At 39.7% G+C, this 20,247-nt stretch overlaps 1 protein-coding gene across 10 annotated transcripts in view; it reads right to left on the bottom strand.

Annotated features, from left to right (window-relative positions):
- The window catches only part of tutl (immunoglobulin superfamily member turtle), an 82,164-nt gene that overhangs the window by 26,377 nt on the left and 35,540 nt on the right, over positions 1–20,247 (bottom strand). For 3 of the 10 annotated variants that reach the window (XR_011237023.1, XR_011237024.1, XM_069500268.1), the window contains exons 1-2: positions 1,234–1,436; positions 103–245 (exon numbers count right to left, since the gene is read on the bottom strand). Coding sequence is in view for 8 of the 10 variants with exons in the window: in XM_069500268.1 (XP_069356369.1) it covers positions 103–245; positions 1,234–1,306 (216 nt within the window). In the remaining 2 variants the exon portion in view is untranslated. Of the gene's footprint in view, positions 1–102; positions 246–1,233; positions 1,604–1,631; positions 1,758–5,803; positions 5,933–8,758; positions 8,935–20,247 lie in introns of those variants that run through there. The other 7 variants (XM_069500260.1, XM_069500267.1, XM_069500264.1 and 4 more) reach the window with 6 other exon arrangements.

Raw genomic sequence — 20,247 nt, 5'->3', positions numbered from 1 at the left:
CTGCGGGCGCGTCGCGGGGACGAGCCGACCTTACTGAACAGAAACACACACACGAAAGATGAGCAGCGTTGTATTGTAAGAGTGGAGTGTTGGCCGTCGTACCGTTTCGCCTACCTTCTTCTCCCACTGTAAGACGTACGGCACGGGGATGTCCTCGGGAAAGTCCACCTGGCAGTTGAACACGACGCTCTCTCCGAGGATCGCTGTGATGTGGACAGCATCTTGGTGATCTTGGTGGCAAGTTACTGCAACAAGAGTAATCCCTTGTAATTCGGAAGATTTGCTTACTTTTTTACATCATAAATCTCTCTAACGCCAGTGGCGCTAAATCTTTTGCACACAATTTCTTAACTAAATTGATAGATCTAAAAGTAATGGTAGGTCATAGTCTCGAAACTATAGTTCAATTTTTGTCATGTGATGATGAAAAGGACACCTACCATTACTTTTAGATCCTTTTCATCATTTACATGACAAAAATTGAATTATAGTTTCGAGACTATGACTATCCCGTTTACACCGAATCCTATACCAACAACCGGATCTATAACTGGGTTAGCAGTTAGCACCGATAAGAAAAAAACTAAGGAAGAACATGATTGTCTATCGATCCATAGAAAGGATTGTCTATCGCACGAATGCGGCTACCTACGTATCTATGTATAGTTACCTACGGTACCTAATACCTATTTACCCTCTTTGTAATACAATTTACTCCCCCACAGATTTTGATACCTATAATATTATGTACCTATAAGTATAGTAGCTGCTTAATGGCATCAAAATAGCTAATTAATTTGATATTGCTATTAATGACCTTTTGCATGTAACAACAATAGATGATATTCTCGGAAGCGCGTAAATTGTATGCATTGTACCTAAAGCCTACAGAATATGTACTATTCAGGTGCAGCATACAATGCTGGATTACAATCCACACTAGTCCAATCACTTATTGTTCGTTGGATGTGAAGTGTAGTTGATTGAAGTAGGTATATAGTAGGTAGGTAGGATAACAATAAGCCCTACCCTACGACTGAAATAGACCTATTCTAAGTAATTGTTAAGAAAGTAAGTAGGAAACAGTGAAAAGCATACCCCAATAACATATTAAACCAAACTGTTAATCTGCAAAATCTGCCAGTGCAACGAATTTCTCCTGTTGAGCGATTGCTCGGAGCGCCTTGCCTGTCACGCAGGCCCTCAGTTTAGGAAGTATCAAGTAGAATATACCCGGCAATTTGGCTAGCAGCAAGAGGAGCAGGCCAGCGGCGATGTGCGGCGTTTGCTCGGCGCGCCAGCCCATGCCCGCGCTCCTATGTCACGCCGGCCCTCAGTTTAGGAAGTATCAAGTAGAATGTACCCGGCAAGTTGGCTAGCAGCAAGAGGAGCAGGCCGGCGGCGATGTGCGGCGTTTGTTCGGCGCGCCTGCCCATGCCTGCGCTCCCATGTCACGCCGGCCGGCCCTGATTTTAGGAAGTATCAAGTAGAATGTACCCGGCAAGTTGGCTAGCAGCAAGAGGAGCAGGCCGGCGGCGATGTGCGGCGTTTGTTCGGCGCGCCTGCCCATGCCTGCGCTCCCATGTCACGCCGGCCGGCCCTGAGTTTAGGAAGTATCAAGTAGAATGTACCCGGCAAGTTGGCTAGCAGCAAGAGGAGCAGGCCGGCGGCGATGTGCGGCGTTTGCTCGGCGCGCCAGCCCATGCCTGCGCTCCCATGTCACGGCCGCGCGCGGCGACTCATCCTCGGTGCATCACCTAGGACAAATCAATCGACTCTTTATTTATCATACCACGATAAAAATTCTAATAGGATCTAAAATATGGGATATATGAAAAATTCTGTCCTAGGGATTCAGCAATTGTTGATGGTGATCACTAAACTTCAAGTCTTCACAGTTCCTCAATAGTCAATACTATCTAATGATAAAAGGCGCTACACTTCTAAGCCGTGGGGATTTAGGTATTGTTGATGGTGAATTGATATTGTAGGTACTGAACTCCAAGTTTCAATCACATAATGCTGATATTGCATGTTGCAAAGTGCTGCATTCCTAAGCCGCGGGACATCATTTAGGAGCTGTTGAGGGTGAATTGATATTGTGGGTTTGATATCAAGTACAGACTTCTTCACTAATCTCCGGATGTCGCAGCCAAATAGAAAAATTTTGCCGTTTACAAACGACGCATACTTTTAAGAACGTTCGCTACTCGCTAGATTGTAAAATGTGAGGGCACAGCATAAGATCTTTTATACCTACCAGCACTCGGCGGGCGCGAGCCTAGCCACGTACGACGCGCGGACGAGGCGCGGATTCAAAACATCACGAACATTTTATATGAAGCAGTTTATGCTTCACCGTGTGACGTCCGTGCACGGACACGGCACGGTGAAGTATAAACTGCTTGGCACGGCCCGCGCCTGGCATAAATCATACTCTGCGCAAGACTGCGGTTCATTCTGACTGCGTGCTTCGAGACAGGATCACCAGAATCAAGATTTCGTACTGTGCCTAATCTACAATTGGCCGAAAGCAATTTTCGACATTTTACAATCTAGCGAACGTTCGTAAAATACGGATGCCGTTTGTAAACGGTGGAATTATATTATTTGCCTGCGACAAACTATACGTAGTAGTGTTTGTACTGAATAGGCAGTACACAACTAGTGATATACCGACTACCGAGTTAGCTATCTCAAAAACCATAAACAATAACTATTATCGTATAGTTGCACAGTTTTGCCTTGGTAACAGTCCAATTTACGTTGGTATATTTTTGTTATATGCCAAAAGTGCTATATGATTTTAAAATTCATACCTCATGTTTTTCTTAGAATAAATAACGCCTATTCTAATTTCTAACATGTTTTTGATTTGACATTACAAAGCATCGCGCATATTCTTTTCGCGAGTGCATGCGGCTTCATACAATTTCCATTATGTCACAGAGTTTTGCTGGAAAAATCGCGCGGTGAAATCTTGCAGTGAGATTTACTTTTTAACTTTTTTCTAAAAGAGTCAACTAGACTTTGAGGAGCGCGAGAACCGTATATTAATTAATTAGGTACCTAGTAATCTAATATATTGCATGATTCAAAAGAAATTGTTATATTCTAAATTCTATAAAGCTTTGCGCGCCTTTGGGCAATCGTGACTGACTATGAAAGTTTCATAGACTCAATTGCACGTGGACGAAGATTGGCGTAAATCTTATTTGGGATCTCATTCTGAAATCCTGGAGTCGCAAATGCTATTTAAATGCAACAACATCGCTGCTCACTGAATTACTTTACCCCGAATGAAACTTTGTTCGTTCAACGAGAAAATTGTTAAAAGAATTTTGTCGAGACGATGCGATGTTTTCAACCTGCTTTCAACCATGACAATTTGCGTTCGAGCTATAATTAGTCAAAGTTAGACGTACCCACAGAATATAATGGTGGATCCGTCATCAATGGAGGTACCATACTCTAGTAGGTAGGTACATGGGTAGTTTTATTTAGTCAAAAAATTGTGACGTGATGTTCCTCAAAACGGCCTAAACGTGTGTGATTTATGATTACGATATGTGATTTATGAGATTTTACATCTAACCAATGCAACGTTCATAGAATTCGATCAATACAACACTTCAGCGTTCAGTACCCGTAGTACAAGATTTTACGTCTCACCAAACCAAACCAAATTCGAGAGTCGAAATACTTCCGCGTTACAGTAAACTGGATCTTAAAAGCCTTGTTTTAAAGCTCAAGTTTGTCTACACTTCTACAGCCAGCGCTCCAAGCGGAAACATTGCGAAATTAAAATCAGTGGCATTGAAAACTTCAATTCAAGGCTGTTTAGGTCCATTTTACTGTAATGCGGAAGTATTTCGACTCTCGAATTTGGTTTCGTTTCTTGAGACGTAAAATCTTGTACTACGGGTACAGTCGTAAACAGTGGTTTAGTGAAATGGATCTTAACTCCAAACGGAAACGTTGCGAAGTTAAAATCGGTGAACCTGAATACCTATTAATAAATATTAGAAAGACGTAAAGTTTGTAAGTTTGGATGCAAGGGGTAATAATCTCCGGAATTAAATGATCCGATTCTGAAATTTTATTTACTGACTAGCTGATGCCCGTGGCATCGCCCGCGTGGATTTAGGTTTTTAAGAAACCCGTGGGAACTTTTGATTTTCCAGGACAAAAAGTAGCCTATCCGTAGTAGCCCGTCCATGAGATGCAAGATAGCTCAGTACCGAATTTCGTAAAAACATTTAAACGCACGAGTCTTTAAAAATCCCGTTGAACGACCACGACTTAAGAATGCAATTCCTTACAGCATCAGGACTGAGGAGTTGGGTGCTGGAGCTCAAAAAGTCTTTACTTGATAGGTAGATAGGACCTTCAATATCAATTTATAACCGACAGCTTCCAATTTCCATCAATTTTTGTGGTTAGGTCCCGTACAGCATCAGGATTGAGCAGTTGGATTCCAATTTTTTTATGGGACAAATGTCGCAAAGTTTCTCTAACGATTAAAAAAAAATTACTCAAATCGGTTCATAAATCTCGGAGATTTCGGTGTATATAGATAGAAAAACACAACTTCTCCTTTTTTGAAAGTTGGTTAAAAAGTAGCCTATGTTACTGCTTGAATAATCTTCTCTTTGCATGTCAAAGTCCCGTCAGATAGACAGATAGACAGACTAACAAACATTTTAAAAACGTGTAATTCAGTTATGGTACCGTTCGAATGACCATATGAGTTTAATTTGAGGAAGTTGTTTCGAAATTACAGATAGACACTTTAATTTTATTTATTAGTATAGAAGTATAGATATAGATAGAAAGCTACAATATTCCCGAGTGCTATAAGCACAGACTTTTCTCCTTGGTGGCTATAAGTTATATCTACCGAGCTACATTATCTCACACGAACACACGGGAAAAACCTATAAGCTATATAATACCTCAATGGTCACAAATTGCTGCACCTTGCCTATTGTGTTACTGTGTATAAATACGAATCGTCCTTGGACTATTTCCCTGCGCGGCAATAATTGCACTGCATCACGATACACTGGCGGTGTGATCCCCCCCGGCCCACCTGCTCAACCCTTGCCCTCCACAGAATGTTCGTGTTACCGTAATCAGTTTATCGATTTTGTTATTACGTGGTTTTATAAGCTACTTTTGAATTGTGACGGTCGAGTTGAAAAGCTGTAATGGAAAGCGGGTTTCCACTCATAGTTTGTGTAGCTTTGTGGTTTGTTATTTATTAAGGTAGGTATAGTGGACAAATGAAAATGTTTGTTGTATCTCTCTTGATCGAAATCAAAAAGCCTTTATTCGAGTAAAGTTTATACATTTAACCACGGCAGATTGACTGCAAAAGCTGTGAGCTGTTTCAAATGAGAAGTGCTTCGCCATACTTTTAATACCTAACTGTAAGATATCAATAAGGTAGAATGTATTTACCATCTGCCAGGTAGAATGCATCCATACTAATATTATAAATGCGAAAGTGTGTCTGTCTGTCTGTCTGCTAGCCTTTCAAGGCCCATCCGTTCAACCGATTTTGACGAAATCTGTTAAAGATATAGCTTGGATCCCAAGGAAGGACATAGGCTACTTTTTATCCCGGATAATCAAAGAGTTCCCATGGGATTAAAAAAAAAATCACGAGGACGAAGTCGCGGGCAACGTCTAGTTCTTAATCTAATTAGCATTGTAAAAAAATAAAGTTATAGGAAACTTTACAATCTCATCCAAAACATGAATCACTACACATATCAAAGGTACCTAGGTAAATACTTACAGAATTTCCAAAAAAAAAGCCTAAAAACCCCAACTTCGGTCACTAAAAAAAAACTTCAAATGCCAGTAAAAATATATTTTATAGGAACACAGTTAAGTCGGGCCGTAAACCGGTGAAAATGATAATAATCATCGCTCGACTTCGTTCCGGCTTCATTATCGGCTTGTTTTGCGACTTAACACTGACCCCTGCTTGTTTACCGACTGTGACTGAGGATAGCATTGCATTTGACCTTGTCACGATAAATGACTGATGATGACAAGAACATTTCAGCTTTCGGCACAATAATTACGGGAACTGGATTCAATGGTTTTTCAGTTCGATAGCCAAGTCTTTTGTAAAGAATCACTACTTTTGTATACGCAAGCCTTGTGTAAGACAATAATATGATCCAGACCGCTATGACTACTATGAGCTATGACTGCTCGAAAATACGACGAAACGCTTCGAGAAAAGGTACGTAGTGCACCGTCCTTTAGTTTGGCTCGTCTTGGCGGGGGCACGACCGTGCCCCCTGATATAGAGGAAATTTTGTTCAAAATAAATACATTTTTACACAAAAGTGTTCTTTTATTACAAGAATATCCCATCTATTTTGCGGCTGAAATATAATTATTTTACACTATAACTTTTGTAACTAATACTTTAGAACTATAATTATTCTTGTTCGAGGATGGGGAAGGGTTTATATAAAAATCCCCCATGTTAGGTAACCATGGTAGGTTTTTAAATCGAAATCAAACCTGTTACTAGAAGGGAAGGAATGAAAATGAATGTATTTATTTGTTACTAGCTGATGCTCGCGACTTAGTCCGCGTGGATTTATTTATTTAAAAATCCCGTGGAAACTCTTTGGTTTTCCGGGATAAAAGTAGCCTATGTCTCCAGTCTCCGGTATTTAACAATATCCATGCAAAAATGTCGATCCGTTGCACCCCTTGCGCCTCTCTAAGGCTCTACTCACCTTCTCCACTCCTGTCCCGCTGGCAAGTAACATACCGATTTCAAAGCCCTATGCAAATAGAAATGTGTAGGATTTGGATGCAAGCGGCATCGCGTCGGTTTAGTCGTTCCATTTACCAACCGACTTAGTAGGTCAGTTTTTGAATCACCACGATTTAGGAAAGCAATTCCTTACAGCATCAGGGTTGAGGAGTTGGGTCCTCGAGTTCAACGATAGTCTTTACTTGGTAGGTACCAGATCCCATATCAATTTATAACTGTCAGTTTCCAAATCCCATCAGTTTAGGTGATGGTCCCCTGCAGCATCAGGATTGAGAAGTTGGAATCCAAATTTTTTTATGGGACAATGTCGTGAAGTTTCTCGATCGATTAAAAAAAATACGCAAATCGGGTAAGAAATCTTTGAGATTTCGGTGTATATAGGTAGACAAACACAACTCTTCCTTTTTGAAAGTCGGTCAAAAAGTAGCCTATGTCACTCCTTGGTTAATTCTCTATTTGTATGTGAAAGTCCCGTCAAAATAGGTTCAGCCGTTCCGAAGATTAGCCTATTCAAACAGACAGACAAATTTTTTAAAAACGTGTGATTCAGTTATGGTACAGTTCAAATAACCATAATTATGAGGTTATAATATGAGGTGGTTATTTCGAAATTACAGACAGACACTTCAATTTTATTTATTAGTATAGATATACATTAGTATAGATTCGTAGTATTTATAGGTTACGTACATATTACGTACACATTAGTTTAAGGCAACTTTTTGATGTTATCCGTTGAGGAGTTCCATCCTTCATCACCTCAACTTTTCCATGAGACCTATTTGACAATTGACAGTAAGCACAACTTTTGTAAAAAAATAAGTAAGGTACCTGTTGTTAAAATTAGTCAAGGTTTGACGGAATTAAGGATATCGAAAAAAAAAATTACCATTCCCAAACGAAAACCGATATAGACGCTGTGAGGTGCTATAAATGCTAGAATGCAACCTCGCACCGGAGCTGAGTCCGGAAAGCGTACTTACAGTAGCGTCGGCAGACTTCCCCACTGAGTGGACAGACGACATCAAACAAGCCGTTGGATTTAGGCAGTGCAAGACCGTGGCGTTTCGAAGTCCCTACAACAGCCCTATGTCCAGTGGTGGACATCTATCAGTTGACGAGACGATGATGATGATGATGATGCTAAACGAACCCTATAAATTATATACACAGAAACAGACAGACTGAAAGACCCATAAATAAAAAAATGGGCTATACAAATACATCGATAATAAGCTGCAAACAGAGCTTCAGGCTCCGATTGAAAATTTTTTCAAATCATAATTTTAAATCTAAAGATTTAGGTGTGCGCAACCAAAAATTCTTCATTTCAACCCATTCAACCACCATTCAACCCATCACTCGACCCGGTGCACTACTGTGCACGAGTCTCCTCCCAGCATGAAGGGTTTAGACCATAGTCCTCCATGCTGACGAAGTGCGGTTTGGCAGACTTCATAATATACTTATACCTTTGTGAACATTATGGAAAACTCTCAGGCGTGCATTTCTTCACAAATGTTTTCAGCAAATGATATTTCATTGCTTAAACGCACATAACTCCGAAAGGTCTTCTCAGGATCGAACTCCGGACCCCCTGAATAGGATGCCAACGTCTTAACAACGTCTATGTATAGTTGTAATATGTACCTATAGTCCTATACGTTTCAGTGTAATGTAGGTTCATTTGAATCTTGCAGTTTGTACACGGCTGCCCAAAAAAGGTGTGTTGGATGTTTCCAGGGTCCATGTATGTGAGTTTCTTTATTCCACAATTACTTATAAATGCCTGCCTTAAACTATTTGGAGTGGTCGTTTCAATATGCGCGTTTTACAAATGTGGGTACTCGTAATAAGTGTGCGCAACACCACGAGGGTGAAGGCACCGGGCAGGGTGGGCAGCGGTCAGCGGAGCTGCTGCGGCTGTTTGGTTGGTATCGATTTCCGTACCTTGTCGTCGCACTGTGAGGACCCGTAGCGGGCGCGGCTCCCGAAGGCGTGCTGGATGCGGAGCGAGTTCGGCGCAGTCGTATGTGGCGGGCGGGCTCCGTCATCTGTGGAGGGCGGTCATGGGCTCACGGCCGCGGCGGAGGCGCGTAGGGCGTGCGAGAGGTCGCACGGCGGGCCGGGCACTGCCCGCGAGCCTCCGTATTGATCGCTGCGCGCGCAGGCCGCCGCCCTCCGACATGAATGGTCCCCGGAGCGGCTCACGTGCTTGCTGGCTCGCTGGCAGCCCAGCTCGTCTCGCGACCCAGCTACAGTCTACGCCTTGCACCGACCCAATATATCCCCTAATATCTCTTATGAAATGAAAACTTTTTTAGGCGTGTTTGTTGGGTGCTTTTGGTATGGGTAGTAACTGCAAGGTCGCGTTACTGACATGCTAATGTTGTGCGTATGATATTATAGATGTTCGATGATATTCCTACTTTATGTAGGTACCTATAATTTTGATAAGTACTACGATTAATTTGAAAATTAAAAAAAAACCCACTGTTATCAGTGTCGATATGATGAAATAACAGTTGCCGCTGATTGTCATTTTTTCCCCGTTACTGGGGGTTAAAATCTAATGATACTGAATGTCCTCGGGAAGACATCGGATTATGTAGGATTACTACTTAACCCCCCTCGTTGGCTATCACATCACCCTTAGCGCTTATACCAACATACCTAATAGAAGACACTGCTTGCGCGGCGCCCATCGGGACACCTTGCTTTTGTCACTTCTCTTACCATACGACCATACAATATTTACGAAACAGACAAACCAGAGTTACGAAACACTGGGGAAGACTGCTTTCGGAGTACATCAATGACCAAGTTAAAGAGTTGAGAACCTTCTCCTTTTAAGTTAATTAAAAATAGTCCTGACACAATTTAAGCCATTATAAATGCTTACGTAAGCAATAATATTGTGCGCAGATGTATAGCTGAACAAAATCTATTACATAATAATTTTAATTCACTTGTTTACAAACCTGCATGTCTACTCATACCAAAATATTCATAGCTTCATTTAAAATTCAATATAGTTAAACGCAACTCCAGAGAAAGAAGCTAGCTATATTTACCTTAGTAGGTACCTACGTATGAAGTACTGTGTCAGCAGCATAATATTATTACTAGCGACCCGCCCCGGCTTCGCACATATTGTGTTTAGAGATGTACCTAAACATAAATCAAAGTACCTCCTATCATTATTTTATCATCAGGACTTACCTACAGTTATTATATAATTTCTATACAAAACAGCTTTCGCCTGCGACTTCGTCGACGTGAACTGCAGAATATTATGTGAATATTCCTAACTAATTCTTGCGCGTAGGTCCCGATCTCGTGGGGGTATCGGGATAAAAGTATAGGACGTAGCCTGTTACTTCTATGCATATGTAATCTATACCTATTCAGAACAAGAGAATCTATAACTAATCGCGCTGCATGCACGGACTGCATGCCGTCGTCGCCATTATTTTATTTTGTGATATATCTCCTAAGATATTACTCTAAATTAAATGATGCAAAGGGCAATTTTTGTCTAAATTTATACTATGTCAGTAAGTACACCTTCGAAAGTAAGGCTCTGTTTTCGACCACATTTGAAATCATAAAATTGGTTATTGTGAGTCAACCTTAAAAGATAGATATATAATATGCTATCGCGGACTTAATTTAGAACTTTTTAAGAGGAACATTTTCATGATACACTGTTTTCGTGAACTTTAACTATTTAAGCAGCGCACGCCACGGAAGATGATTTTTTTCCCTGCTGGTCGAGTGCGGATTGGCAAACTGTCACACACACACACCTGTCCTTTGAGAACTTCATACCTTCATGCCTGAGAGTTCTCCATAATGGAGAAGGAGGCATGAAGGCTTCCTGACGATGGTTCCCTTCATCGGTAGAGCAAGTGATATTTAATTGGTTAAAATGTACGTACCTCAACTCAGAAAATATGTTAGAGGTATCAAACCTTGAACCGCCCGAACAGGAGGTCGAAATCTCAAGCATGAACATTTTTAGGGCAAAATATATATTTTTATTTTCGTAGTCCGTAGGTACATCCAGTAAGTTATTATAATTTACATAATGCTCAGCTCTAGCTATTTCATGAAATACAGGTAGATAAAACATTTATCTTTTAATATGAACTGCAGACTCGCTGATTAGCTTTTTGTATTCTGCCCGCATAGTGCATATTGGAAATATTATGCTAGGCATTAAATAAAATAAGTTCCATTTCAGTACCGTAATATTTTCGAACAACTTGAATTGCAAATTCAATACAAATAGGGGACGTTGAAACAAACGACGCAGCTTAGCCGTTTCAGGATTCAGCGGTCGTCCCAAAACGAATGGCTTAACGCATAACGGCCAGAGGTCAGTACATTGATCACAATCCATGTAAATAACGTTTAGGCTGTTAGGGACAAGGACAAAACCCACTTTAGGTTCTTTACGCACTACATCCGATCCGATATAGCTGTAGTAAATTTTTTGTATGAGGAGTAGCGCGCTAGATCCGAATTGAGAAAGCTGAATCTAAATAAAAAGGAAAAGGTGACTGACTCACTGACTGAATGATCTATCAACGCACAGCTCAAACTACTGGACGGATCGGGCTGAAATTAGGAATGCAGATAACTATTATGACGTAGGCATCCGCTAAGAAAGTGTTTTTGAAAATTTCACCCCCTAAGGGGATGAAATAGCGGTTTGAAGTTTATGTAGTAATTTAGTGAGCAAAAGCTAGATATCAATAACTATAAAGACAGGGAAGTAAATCTTCAGTCGCCCAAGTAACATTTTATACACAATTAATCAGTTGTACGAACGCTTGCGCACTGACGGGTAGACGTAGTAGAACTATTTGTATGAGGGGTTGCGCCGTGCGCACTTGATCCGTATTTTGTTTTCCGAAACTGAGAATATTTACATCGTCATATCGTCATGCGGGTGGTGGTGGGGCGACAGCATCCATCAAAACGAGTGCAGTGTAAAATCGACATCCGAATTCTATCAGTTTTCTAAATCTAAATTGTCTCGGATTCGAATCGGATGCAGTATGTAAAGAGCTTAAGGGTTCTTTGTACGGATACTACGGATCGCTGAAAACGATCAATACGGAAGTCAAAAATATCATAATACCTTTACACAAGAACTAGGGTAATATAATATCTGGATGAATCTCCACAATTTTAATAAAACTAGGTCCGTAAGTAGCTCACCCCCAAATGCTTTTCTGGGAAATAAAATTATTGGCATTTCGTGATCAGAATTCACGGTTTGAGGGAGTAGGTGGAGATATGTACATTGAGATAATATAATATTTTTTTATAAAAATTTAAACAATAATTCTGGTGTTCTTAGTAATTGTGGCGATTTTGGTTTCGTAGATGCGTTTTGTTATCAATTACTTAGGTACCTATTATTATTATGGAGGCAGTACGTGAATAAATTTCTACCTAATCGAACTTAGGTAGGTACGTGTGGTAGGAAGGATTATAATATTATAATGTTTTAATTTTCTACAGATTGTTTAAGAATTATTAAAAAAAAAAGAAGGGGAAGATCTAGGAGACCACTGCTTTTACTCAAACAAATTTTATGGAAAATGGAAGGGGTCAAGACTCTCAACAAAGAGGAATGCGATGGAAAAATCTCTGAACGGCTTAAGTTTAGCGTGGTTAAAGTTTAAAAGTAACTTAACTACAGATCCTATTAAACGCTTTTGTACGGCGTGCAAGTTTAAAGTGAGAATTCAGAAGAGCTATCGATAAAGTTGCGGCTGTCGCAGCCAAAGAGGATTACTTGGGCCTTCCGCACTCTCGGCCTCTGGGAATATTGTATCGATAACTCGATTACTATAGCTTGCCTTCTCTATTAAGGTGTTTTATCTTCATATCGATAATAATAATTACTTATTATTATCTAAGAAGATTATATGTTGGATATCTCTCTCAGGGATAAAATTCAGAACGAAAAAATTCGCAGAAGAACAAAAGCGGCTGACATAGCTCTTTATAGATTAGGGGGTCACAACAAATTTGGTAACCATCACACAGCACCAAATATGCTACTCTGCCTGCGCTGAGTGGTTGACATAAGTATTTATGGTATTAGGATTAGCAAGCTGATGTGGCAACAGGCAGGCCATGTCTGTTGCAAAAACGACGGCCAATGTGGCAGACGTGTTCTGGAGTGGAGATAACGTACTGGTAAGCAAGCTCCAGCCCGCTGGAGCGTTGACCTGAATGAAGATGGTGGTGGGAAGCGGGTGGATGAGGAAGATGTAGGACCGTGTTCTGTGGCGCGCTCTTGAAAAGATCTATGTCCAGCAGTGGTTAGTACAATTGTGTGGCCGTGAACTGTGGTATAACGCTGATTATTTTTTAATTTTACATACCTATTTATTTTGTTTAAAAAATGTATGTATAGTACCTAAGAAGATAGTATGTGTAGTTTTAAAGTGCCTAACTCCCGATACAAATCTAATTAATCTTTTGTCGCCTCGCACAAGTTTGTCGTCGATAAAGCAAACCAAGAACTATCGATAATGTTGGAGATGTCGCGGCTAATCTGATCACTTCGGACTTCCGCTGCACCCGCCGCGCCGCCTGCCGAGAATATTCTATCGCCAACTAATAAAACCAACGCTCTGTCATAGTTCTTTTGATATTAACAATAAACCTCTATAAACAGAGTTTTGCGGTTCGTTAACAAAAGTGATCTTACCGTTTTACTTCTTCTGTAGTACGGAACCCTCGGTGCACGAGGCTGACTCGCACTTGGCCGGTTTTTTCACTCAATGAGCGTTTTACGTCTTTGAGCGTCACATCGATGGCATCGATAACTCGTATATACACGTAGGTACATCTGACTCTAAAGTAAAGTCAGTCCGCCGCGTCTGTTTATTCGAAACTGATAAGTGATAACACACACGCGATGGCACGCAGACGAAGTCGCGGGCTTCATCTAATAACTTATACTTTTTTAATTAGTACGTAAAAAAATTCACTTCTCGTGAAACGTAGTGATTTGTAACGTGATTTTTAACATTCTATACCTATGTGAAATAGTCGATCTCTTTAACACACTAAGGTAGCACACATTTCAGTTCATTTCAGATGCCGGCCGTAGTGAAATTAATCTTGATAAAAAGCTTTTGCGAATATTTTCATCAATATTGATGGACTATTAGAGCTTTTGAAGTACTTTATATATCATAGATATAGTTACTTAATACTTAGATAATATGTGGAGAGTGAGCATGGCATTATCACCCGCGATATTTATGGTCTTACTGCAGCGTTTGCTATAAGGGGGTGTGAATAAATTAGCACATGTATGTACAATATGGCTGTAGCCAGATGGGATTCAAATCCCCCTTCTACGAATATCATTGTCATCATCAGCCAAGAATTTTATTTTAGAATTGAGGTTCTCAATTCGTCCGGTATGTACCTCGCGATTTTTTCACTTTTGTCTTCACCCTTTTAATGAGTTTTTTTTAAATAAATGTCTAGGTTTTTTCATAGTCTAATAATGCATGGCGTTGAGCGCCCTTGCCTCAATATACCAGTTTAGTAATACCACACCAACAGTAGCTTCTTTATTCATATTATTACAACCTCTATACCTACTTCTCTGGTTTCAACGCGGCAGCTTGAAATTAAAGCTTAATTACCTATCTATGTATTTGGATTAGGTTAGAGATTTCAATAACATTAAGCAGGCTGTAGAATCTTCTCCAATAGTCGTTAAAAATTCTTATTGTTGTCCATTTTCGAATATTTTCACGCAAAAATGCTGGGTACTGCCTATTCTTTGATATTGGAAATTCCTTTAAATATTTGAATAATTATTATGAGATGAGCCAAAAGCGGTGGTAAATATTTGAGACAAAGTCGCATTTCGTTGAATTCTAACTCAAACTTCTTTGATAAAATCAGATTTTAATTCTTTTGGCTTTTCGAAAATTGTAGAGATTTGTAAATAAGTATAGGTAGGTACCTTTTTTTTTTACTTGTAGCTTTTCGTTAGGTACCTATATTATTAATATTTAGCTATGTGTATCTGGAATACCTAGGTACACTTGAGTTTTCACATAGGTCACAAGACAAGTTGGTAGTTGGTATTGGTAGGTAGTTCTAATATGTAATATATTACCACAGTTTTACGATATATTAGTATTACCTAGGGACTTCACCTGTGTGGACTAGGCTTTTCAAAAATTTCGCTGGAACTCTTTTTTTTCGGGTACCACCCACGTTAAAATCGGTATAGTATGTACAAGTAGTTAAAAAGAAGTAACAAACAAAAGGACAGATAGGTACCTACTTACTATCGGATTTATGATTGAGGTTTTCATTGTGACCTATTTGTATGAAATTAAATAAGTGTATTTTTATTTACATACCTAAGATAAGATCTATTGTAACTACTCCTATTCCTAACTCGTCTTCAAGGTCTTCTAAGAATTTAGAGAGCTCTAGAGAGCGACATGTTTGATGACTACAAAACAATAAATCGTGTTTAGCTCGATTCCACAGTCGATCCGTGATCACTCACGTTTGTCACAGGTGTAGCGTCGTGCGTCTTGATTTGCTCCACTTCACCTGACGCGTGCCCTCTCCCTAACGTTTTTCATCGCATTTCTAGGATAACCGATTATTATAAGAGGGAACGCCACGCGGAATGCAATTTGAAATTCCTAAAATCTACGAGACAATTAAGGATTGGGATATATCTTCTTTTTAAAAGGATATCGTATTTTAGACGCATCGTAGTTTAGTTTATTGTGGAGTAATATTATTATATATTCAGAGCCTCAATAGCTCAACCGGTATAGGAGTGGACTGAAAACTGAAAGGTCGACCGAACGGTTCAAACCCCGCCCGTTGCACTATTGTCGTACCTACTCCTAGCACAAGCCTGACGCTTAATTGGAGAGGAAAGGGGAATATTTTTCATTTAACATGGCTAATATTCTTTTAAAAAAAAAATGCATTACTATTTATTAGGTTTGACCCCTAAAGATGTTCAAGAAAATTTATCTTATATATATATTTGCCTCATTGTTTAAATCCATCCAGCAGATGGATTGCTTCAAGGGTGTATAGAATTCCAGATAGATATCTGCATTTACATTACTCAGATAGCTGTAAAAATCCTTTTTCACCATTCTTTTTGAGGTCATTCAAATACCTCATCATGATCAACCCATCACCGGCTCACTACAGAGCACAGGTCTCCTCTCAGAGTGAGAAGGGTTTTGGCCATAGTCTACCACGCTGGCCAAGTGCGGATTGGCAGACTTCACACACCTTTGAGAACATTATGGAGAACTCTCAGGCATGCAGGTTTCCTCACGATGTTTTCCTTCACCGTTAAAGCAAGTGATATTTTAATTTCTAAAAAACGCACATAACTCCGAAAAGTTAGAGGTGCGTGCCCGGGATCGAACCCCCGACCTCCGATTGGAAGGCGGACGTCTTAACCACTAGGCTAACACAGCTTCAAATACCTACCTAAGTAAATCACCCACCGTGACGTGAAACATTTGTGTTGATTACGGTAGGTTATATTATATTATCAAACTTGCGCTTTACTATGTTAATTACTATTTTATTGTTAGAAGGCGCGGTATGTGCGTCCGCGTTGCTAATCTACCAGCGATGCGTCATCGTCACCGATCAATCATGCAAAACAGTTGACAAACACACGCCCGCTGCAACATGGCTACAAATACATGGTGTATCTACAAATCTACAGTACAAATACATATCATATTCTACGATTATATCTAGCCTGGCTACCTTACAGTGACATGGACGCTGAAAAAGGTGCGGTATACCAAATGACAGATATTTTCGTGCCAATTCTTAGCACCACACCGAGCGTACCGAGAATTAAAATTGACACGTTTGTCAAATGGTCTTTGTGTTGACCCTATGTTGACAGACGTCACTAACACTACACACCTCTCTAACACTCATCACTAACATTTAGTTCCGAGTACGCTCACATGACGCTCACTGCTGTAATCAGCGCTAAAATGGCGAAAATTAAATTTCTTCAATAACAGGTCGGCAATCTCAAGTCCAGCGTACTCGTATTATGAGTAGAGCTAGAGTCTGCGCTACCCCACCTAGGCACCCACCAATTGCTCCACTCCATTTTCAAAGTAAAGCTCATGGAAGCCTTTTTGCAATAAAAATGATCTTTCGTATCGTCATCATAGAGTTATGATACTAGGTAACCACATCACTGTCTGTCATATTAACAGCAGTTATCCTTCGCTTCGCATCCTCGCACATCCATTCGCCTCATTTTAATAATCTAAGTACAGTCATTTCTAAATAGTGTTTCCAAAAACAAAGTCACAACCTGCGTTTGTATAAATATTCACTTGGATATATCTAAGGTATACCTAACTTCTAAATTTTTCTTTCGGTGCAGTTTTTACCATTATTTAAAACATTTCTCGACAAAACTTTAGCCTGTAGAAAAAATAAGACCACCCGTGGGACGCCACCGCCACGACCTTGGTTGTCTAGTATGTCCATCTGTTTGTATAGCTGTCTGTCTGTCACCTTTTTACAGCGAAACCACTAAACCTATCTTGATTAAAGGTCCAGAGATAGCGTGCATTCTGGAACTGAACAAGGACTTTTTACACGTAGAGCACAAAAAAAATGATTTTAAAGATAAATAGGTACCTATACTTACGCAGGCCTATTTGATACCTAGGCCCTTTAAATTCTCGTTTAATATTAATAGCAGAGACAATATATAGAATAATGTTCGAGTATTTCGCAAATCCTTACAAGTTAATCAAACGGCAAAATCGGTGGAACTCGGGAAAGCCGCGCAATTTCCGCCGATGTTCATTTCAGCTTGAACGTGATATTTCCTGGATTAATTTGCGATACGGAGTCGCTCGCGTGCTATTAGATCTGCTTCAATGCAGCTTCATAAGTGAGATCTTAAAGATAATTAATACAAAACGTATTGGTTAACTTTCATGAAAGTATTGGTCGTAGCAAAAAAATATTAGGTAAATGTGAGATCAAGATGTAAGTAATTTCAGTTTTTTTTCCTACAAACACACGTATTGTTCAGTCGCACTTTGTCCGTGACTCATAAGCCAAACAAAATGTAAGTATCTATGCAACAAAATAAATTCAAAAATCACAAACCAACCAGTACCAAGTCCCATTTGATAGGATTCAGAAGCGGGCTATCCGACTTGTGGTCAATCTAACTAAACTAGCCAGCTCGTTGGAAAGCCTGGACCACGGCGCAGTTCCCACTAAATTACAATATGGGGTTATTCAAGGGGAGGATCGACAAAGTCCTGAAGACGGCAACACAATGGCGGTTTTTTTGGCGCTGCTGCAAATGTTCATGGGCGGCGGAAATCACTGTTTAATAACATCAGGTGACCCGCCAGCTCGTTTGCTTGCCATTTTTATTTTCAAAAACATCCTACCTACATTTTGCGAGGATGTAAAACAAAAATCCTACATTTGTATTTTGGTGAGTCGAACTTGACACTGGCGAAGTGAATTGTGCTGATCTGGCACTACAAAAAGTCATCAAACAAGAAAAGAAGAAGAAAAGAACAACGAAGACAATTATCGTACAGTACGCGGCAGAAAATAATGTACATCGACATTTTAGAATGAGATTTCGGCTTTGTAGAGCGTTGCATATCAGCATCAGGATTGAGGAGTTGGAATAAAAAAATATGGGACCATGTCGCAAAGTTTCTCTAGCGATTAAAAAAACTCATATCGGTTCAGAAATCTCGGAGATTTTAGTGTATATCCATGCTAATATTATAAATGCGAAAGTGTCTGTCTGTCTGTCCGTCTGCTAGCCTTTCACGGTCCATCCGTTCAACTGATTTAGTACTGCGATAACTTGTTATCCCGGGAAATCAAAGAGTTCCCACGGGATTTTTTAAAACCTAAATCCACGCGGACGAAGTCGCGGGCATAATCTAGTACTAGGTATATATGTAGAAAAACACAACCCCTTTTTTGAAAGTCGGTTAAAAAGTACCCTATGTTACCTACTACTTGTTGAATCCTCTACGTCCGTGAAAGTCTCGTCAAAATAGGTTCCGCCGTTCCGAAAATTAGCCCGTTCAAACAGACAGACAAACCGAGTTTTTTTTTTAAAACGTGTGAATTTGATAAGGTACAGTTCAAATAACTAGATGAGCTTAATTTGAGGTAGTTATGTCGAAATTACAGACAGACATTTCAATTTTATTTATTAGTATAGATATAGGTTAGTATTATTATTATAATAATAATAATAATAATAATAATAATAATAATAAATTGCCGCCGATTTCTTCACCTGTCGCCCTGACCCCCGGCCGTTTGGTCTCCCCTGCCGGGGTGTAATCCTCCGCCCGGTACAAATATGTATGTATGTAATGTTTATGTAGGTTTATTTATTTTTATGTATGTAAGTATATTATAACTCTTTTGGCTTTTATATGTATCTATTTTGTACGCGGGCGTGAGAGCAGATAATATATAATAATAATAATAATTAAAAAAAAAAAAAATATAAAAATAATTGTAGGTACACGGGCGTGAGAGTAGATGTATATCCATAATAATAATAAATAATGAATATGCTTTATTGTTTTTATTATTGCTAGTAACTAGTATGTACAATGTTATTGCTAATATACTATCTAAACTAAAAACTAACAATAAACAAAAGGTCGCAAACTCAGCACAGCAAACCGAGCATTGCTCACAATGCTCGGCGCTGCCTGGTCCGAATTATAAACTAGCTGATGCCCGCAACTTCGTCCGCGTGGAATTAGGTTTTCAAAAATCCCGTGGGAACTCTTTGATTTTCCGGGATAAAAAGTAGTCTATGGCACTCTCCAGGTCTTTATCATACCCATGCAAAAATCACTTGTATCCGTTAGACCGTTGCGACGTGATTGAAGTACAAACCAACAAATTAACAAGCAACAAACAAACACACTTTCCCATTTATAATAAGGGTACTGATGTATGATGATGAGTGTGTTTGTCTGTCTGTTAGCTTAGCTTTGCACGGCTCTTATATCTAACCGGTTTTGACGGGTAAATACAGATATAGCTTGCATCCCTGGGATAGACAAAGACTACCTTTTTGTCTCAAAAAAATCAAAGAGTTCCCATGGGGTTTTAAAAAGCCCTAAATCCACGTGGATGAAGTCGAGAGCATCATCTAGTAGATAATAATGTTTCGACGAGTAGATATTTCAGTGTAAAAGGTATCTAATTTCTGGTATTCATTTGCTCAAAAGCGTCGCCAGGGGCGGCGCGCGGCGTGTAAATTAATTAATCCCTTCAATGCAGCATAATAAAATCCGACTCCTAGGAGATTATAAAAGTTTAATTAATTGGATATATCTACT

Source organism: Maniola hyperantus, chromosome 8 (genome assembly GCF_902806685.2).
Source record: "Maniola hyperantus chromosome 8, iAphHyp1.2, whole genome shotgun sequence".
Taxonomy (NCBI): domain Eukaryota; kingdom Metazoa; phylum Arthropoda; class Insecta; order Lepidoptera; family Nymphalidae; genus Maniola; species Maniola hyperantus.
The sequence above is the reverse complement of the archived record's forward strand: the minus strand, read 5'-3'. Positions and strand labels throughout refer to the sequence as shown.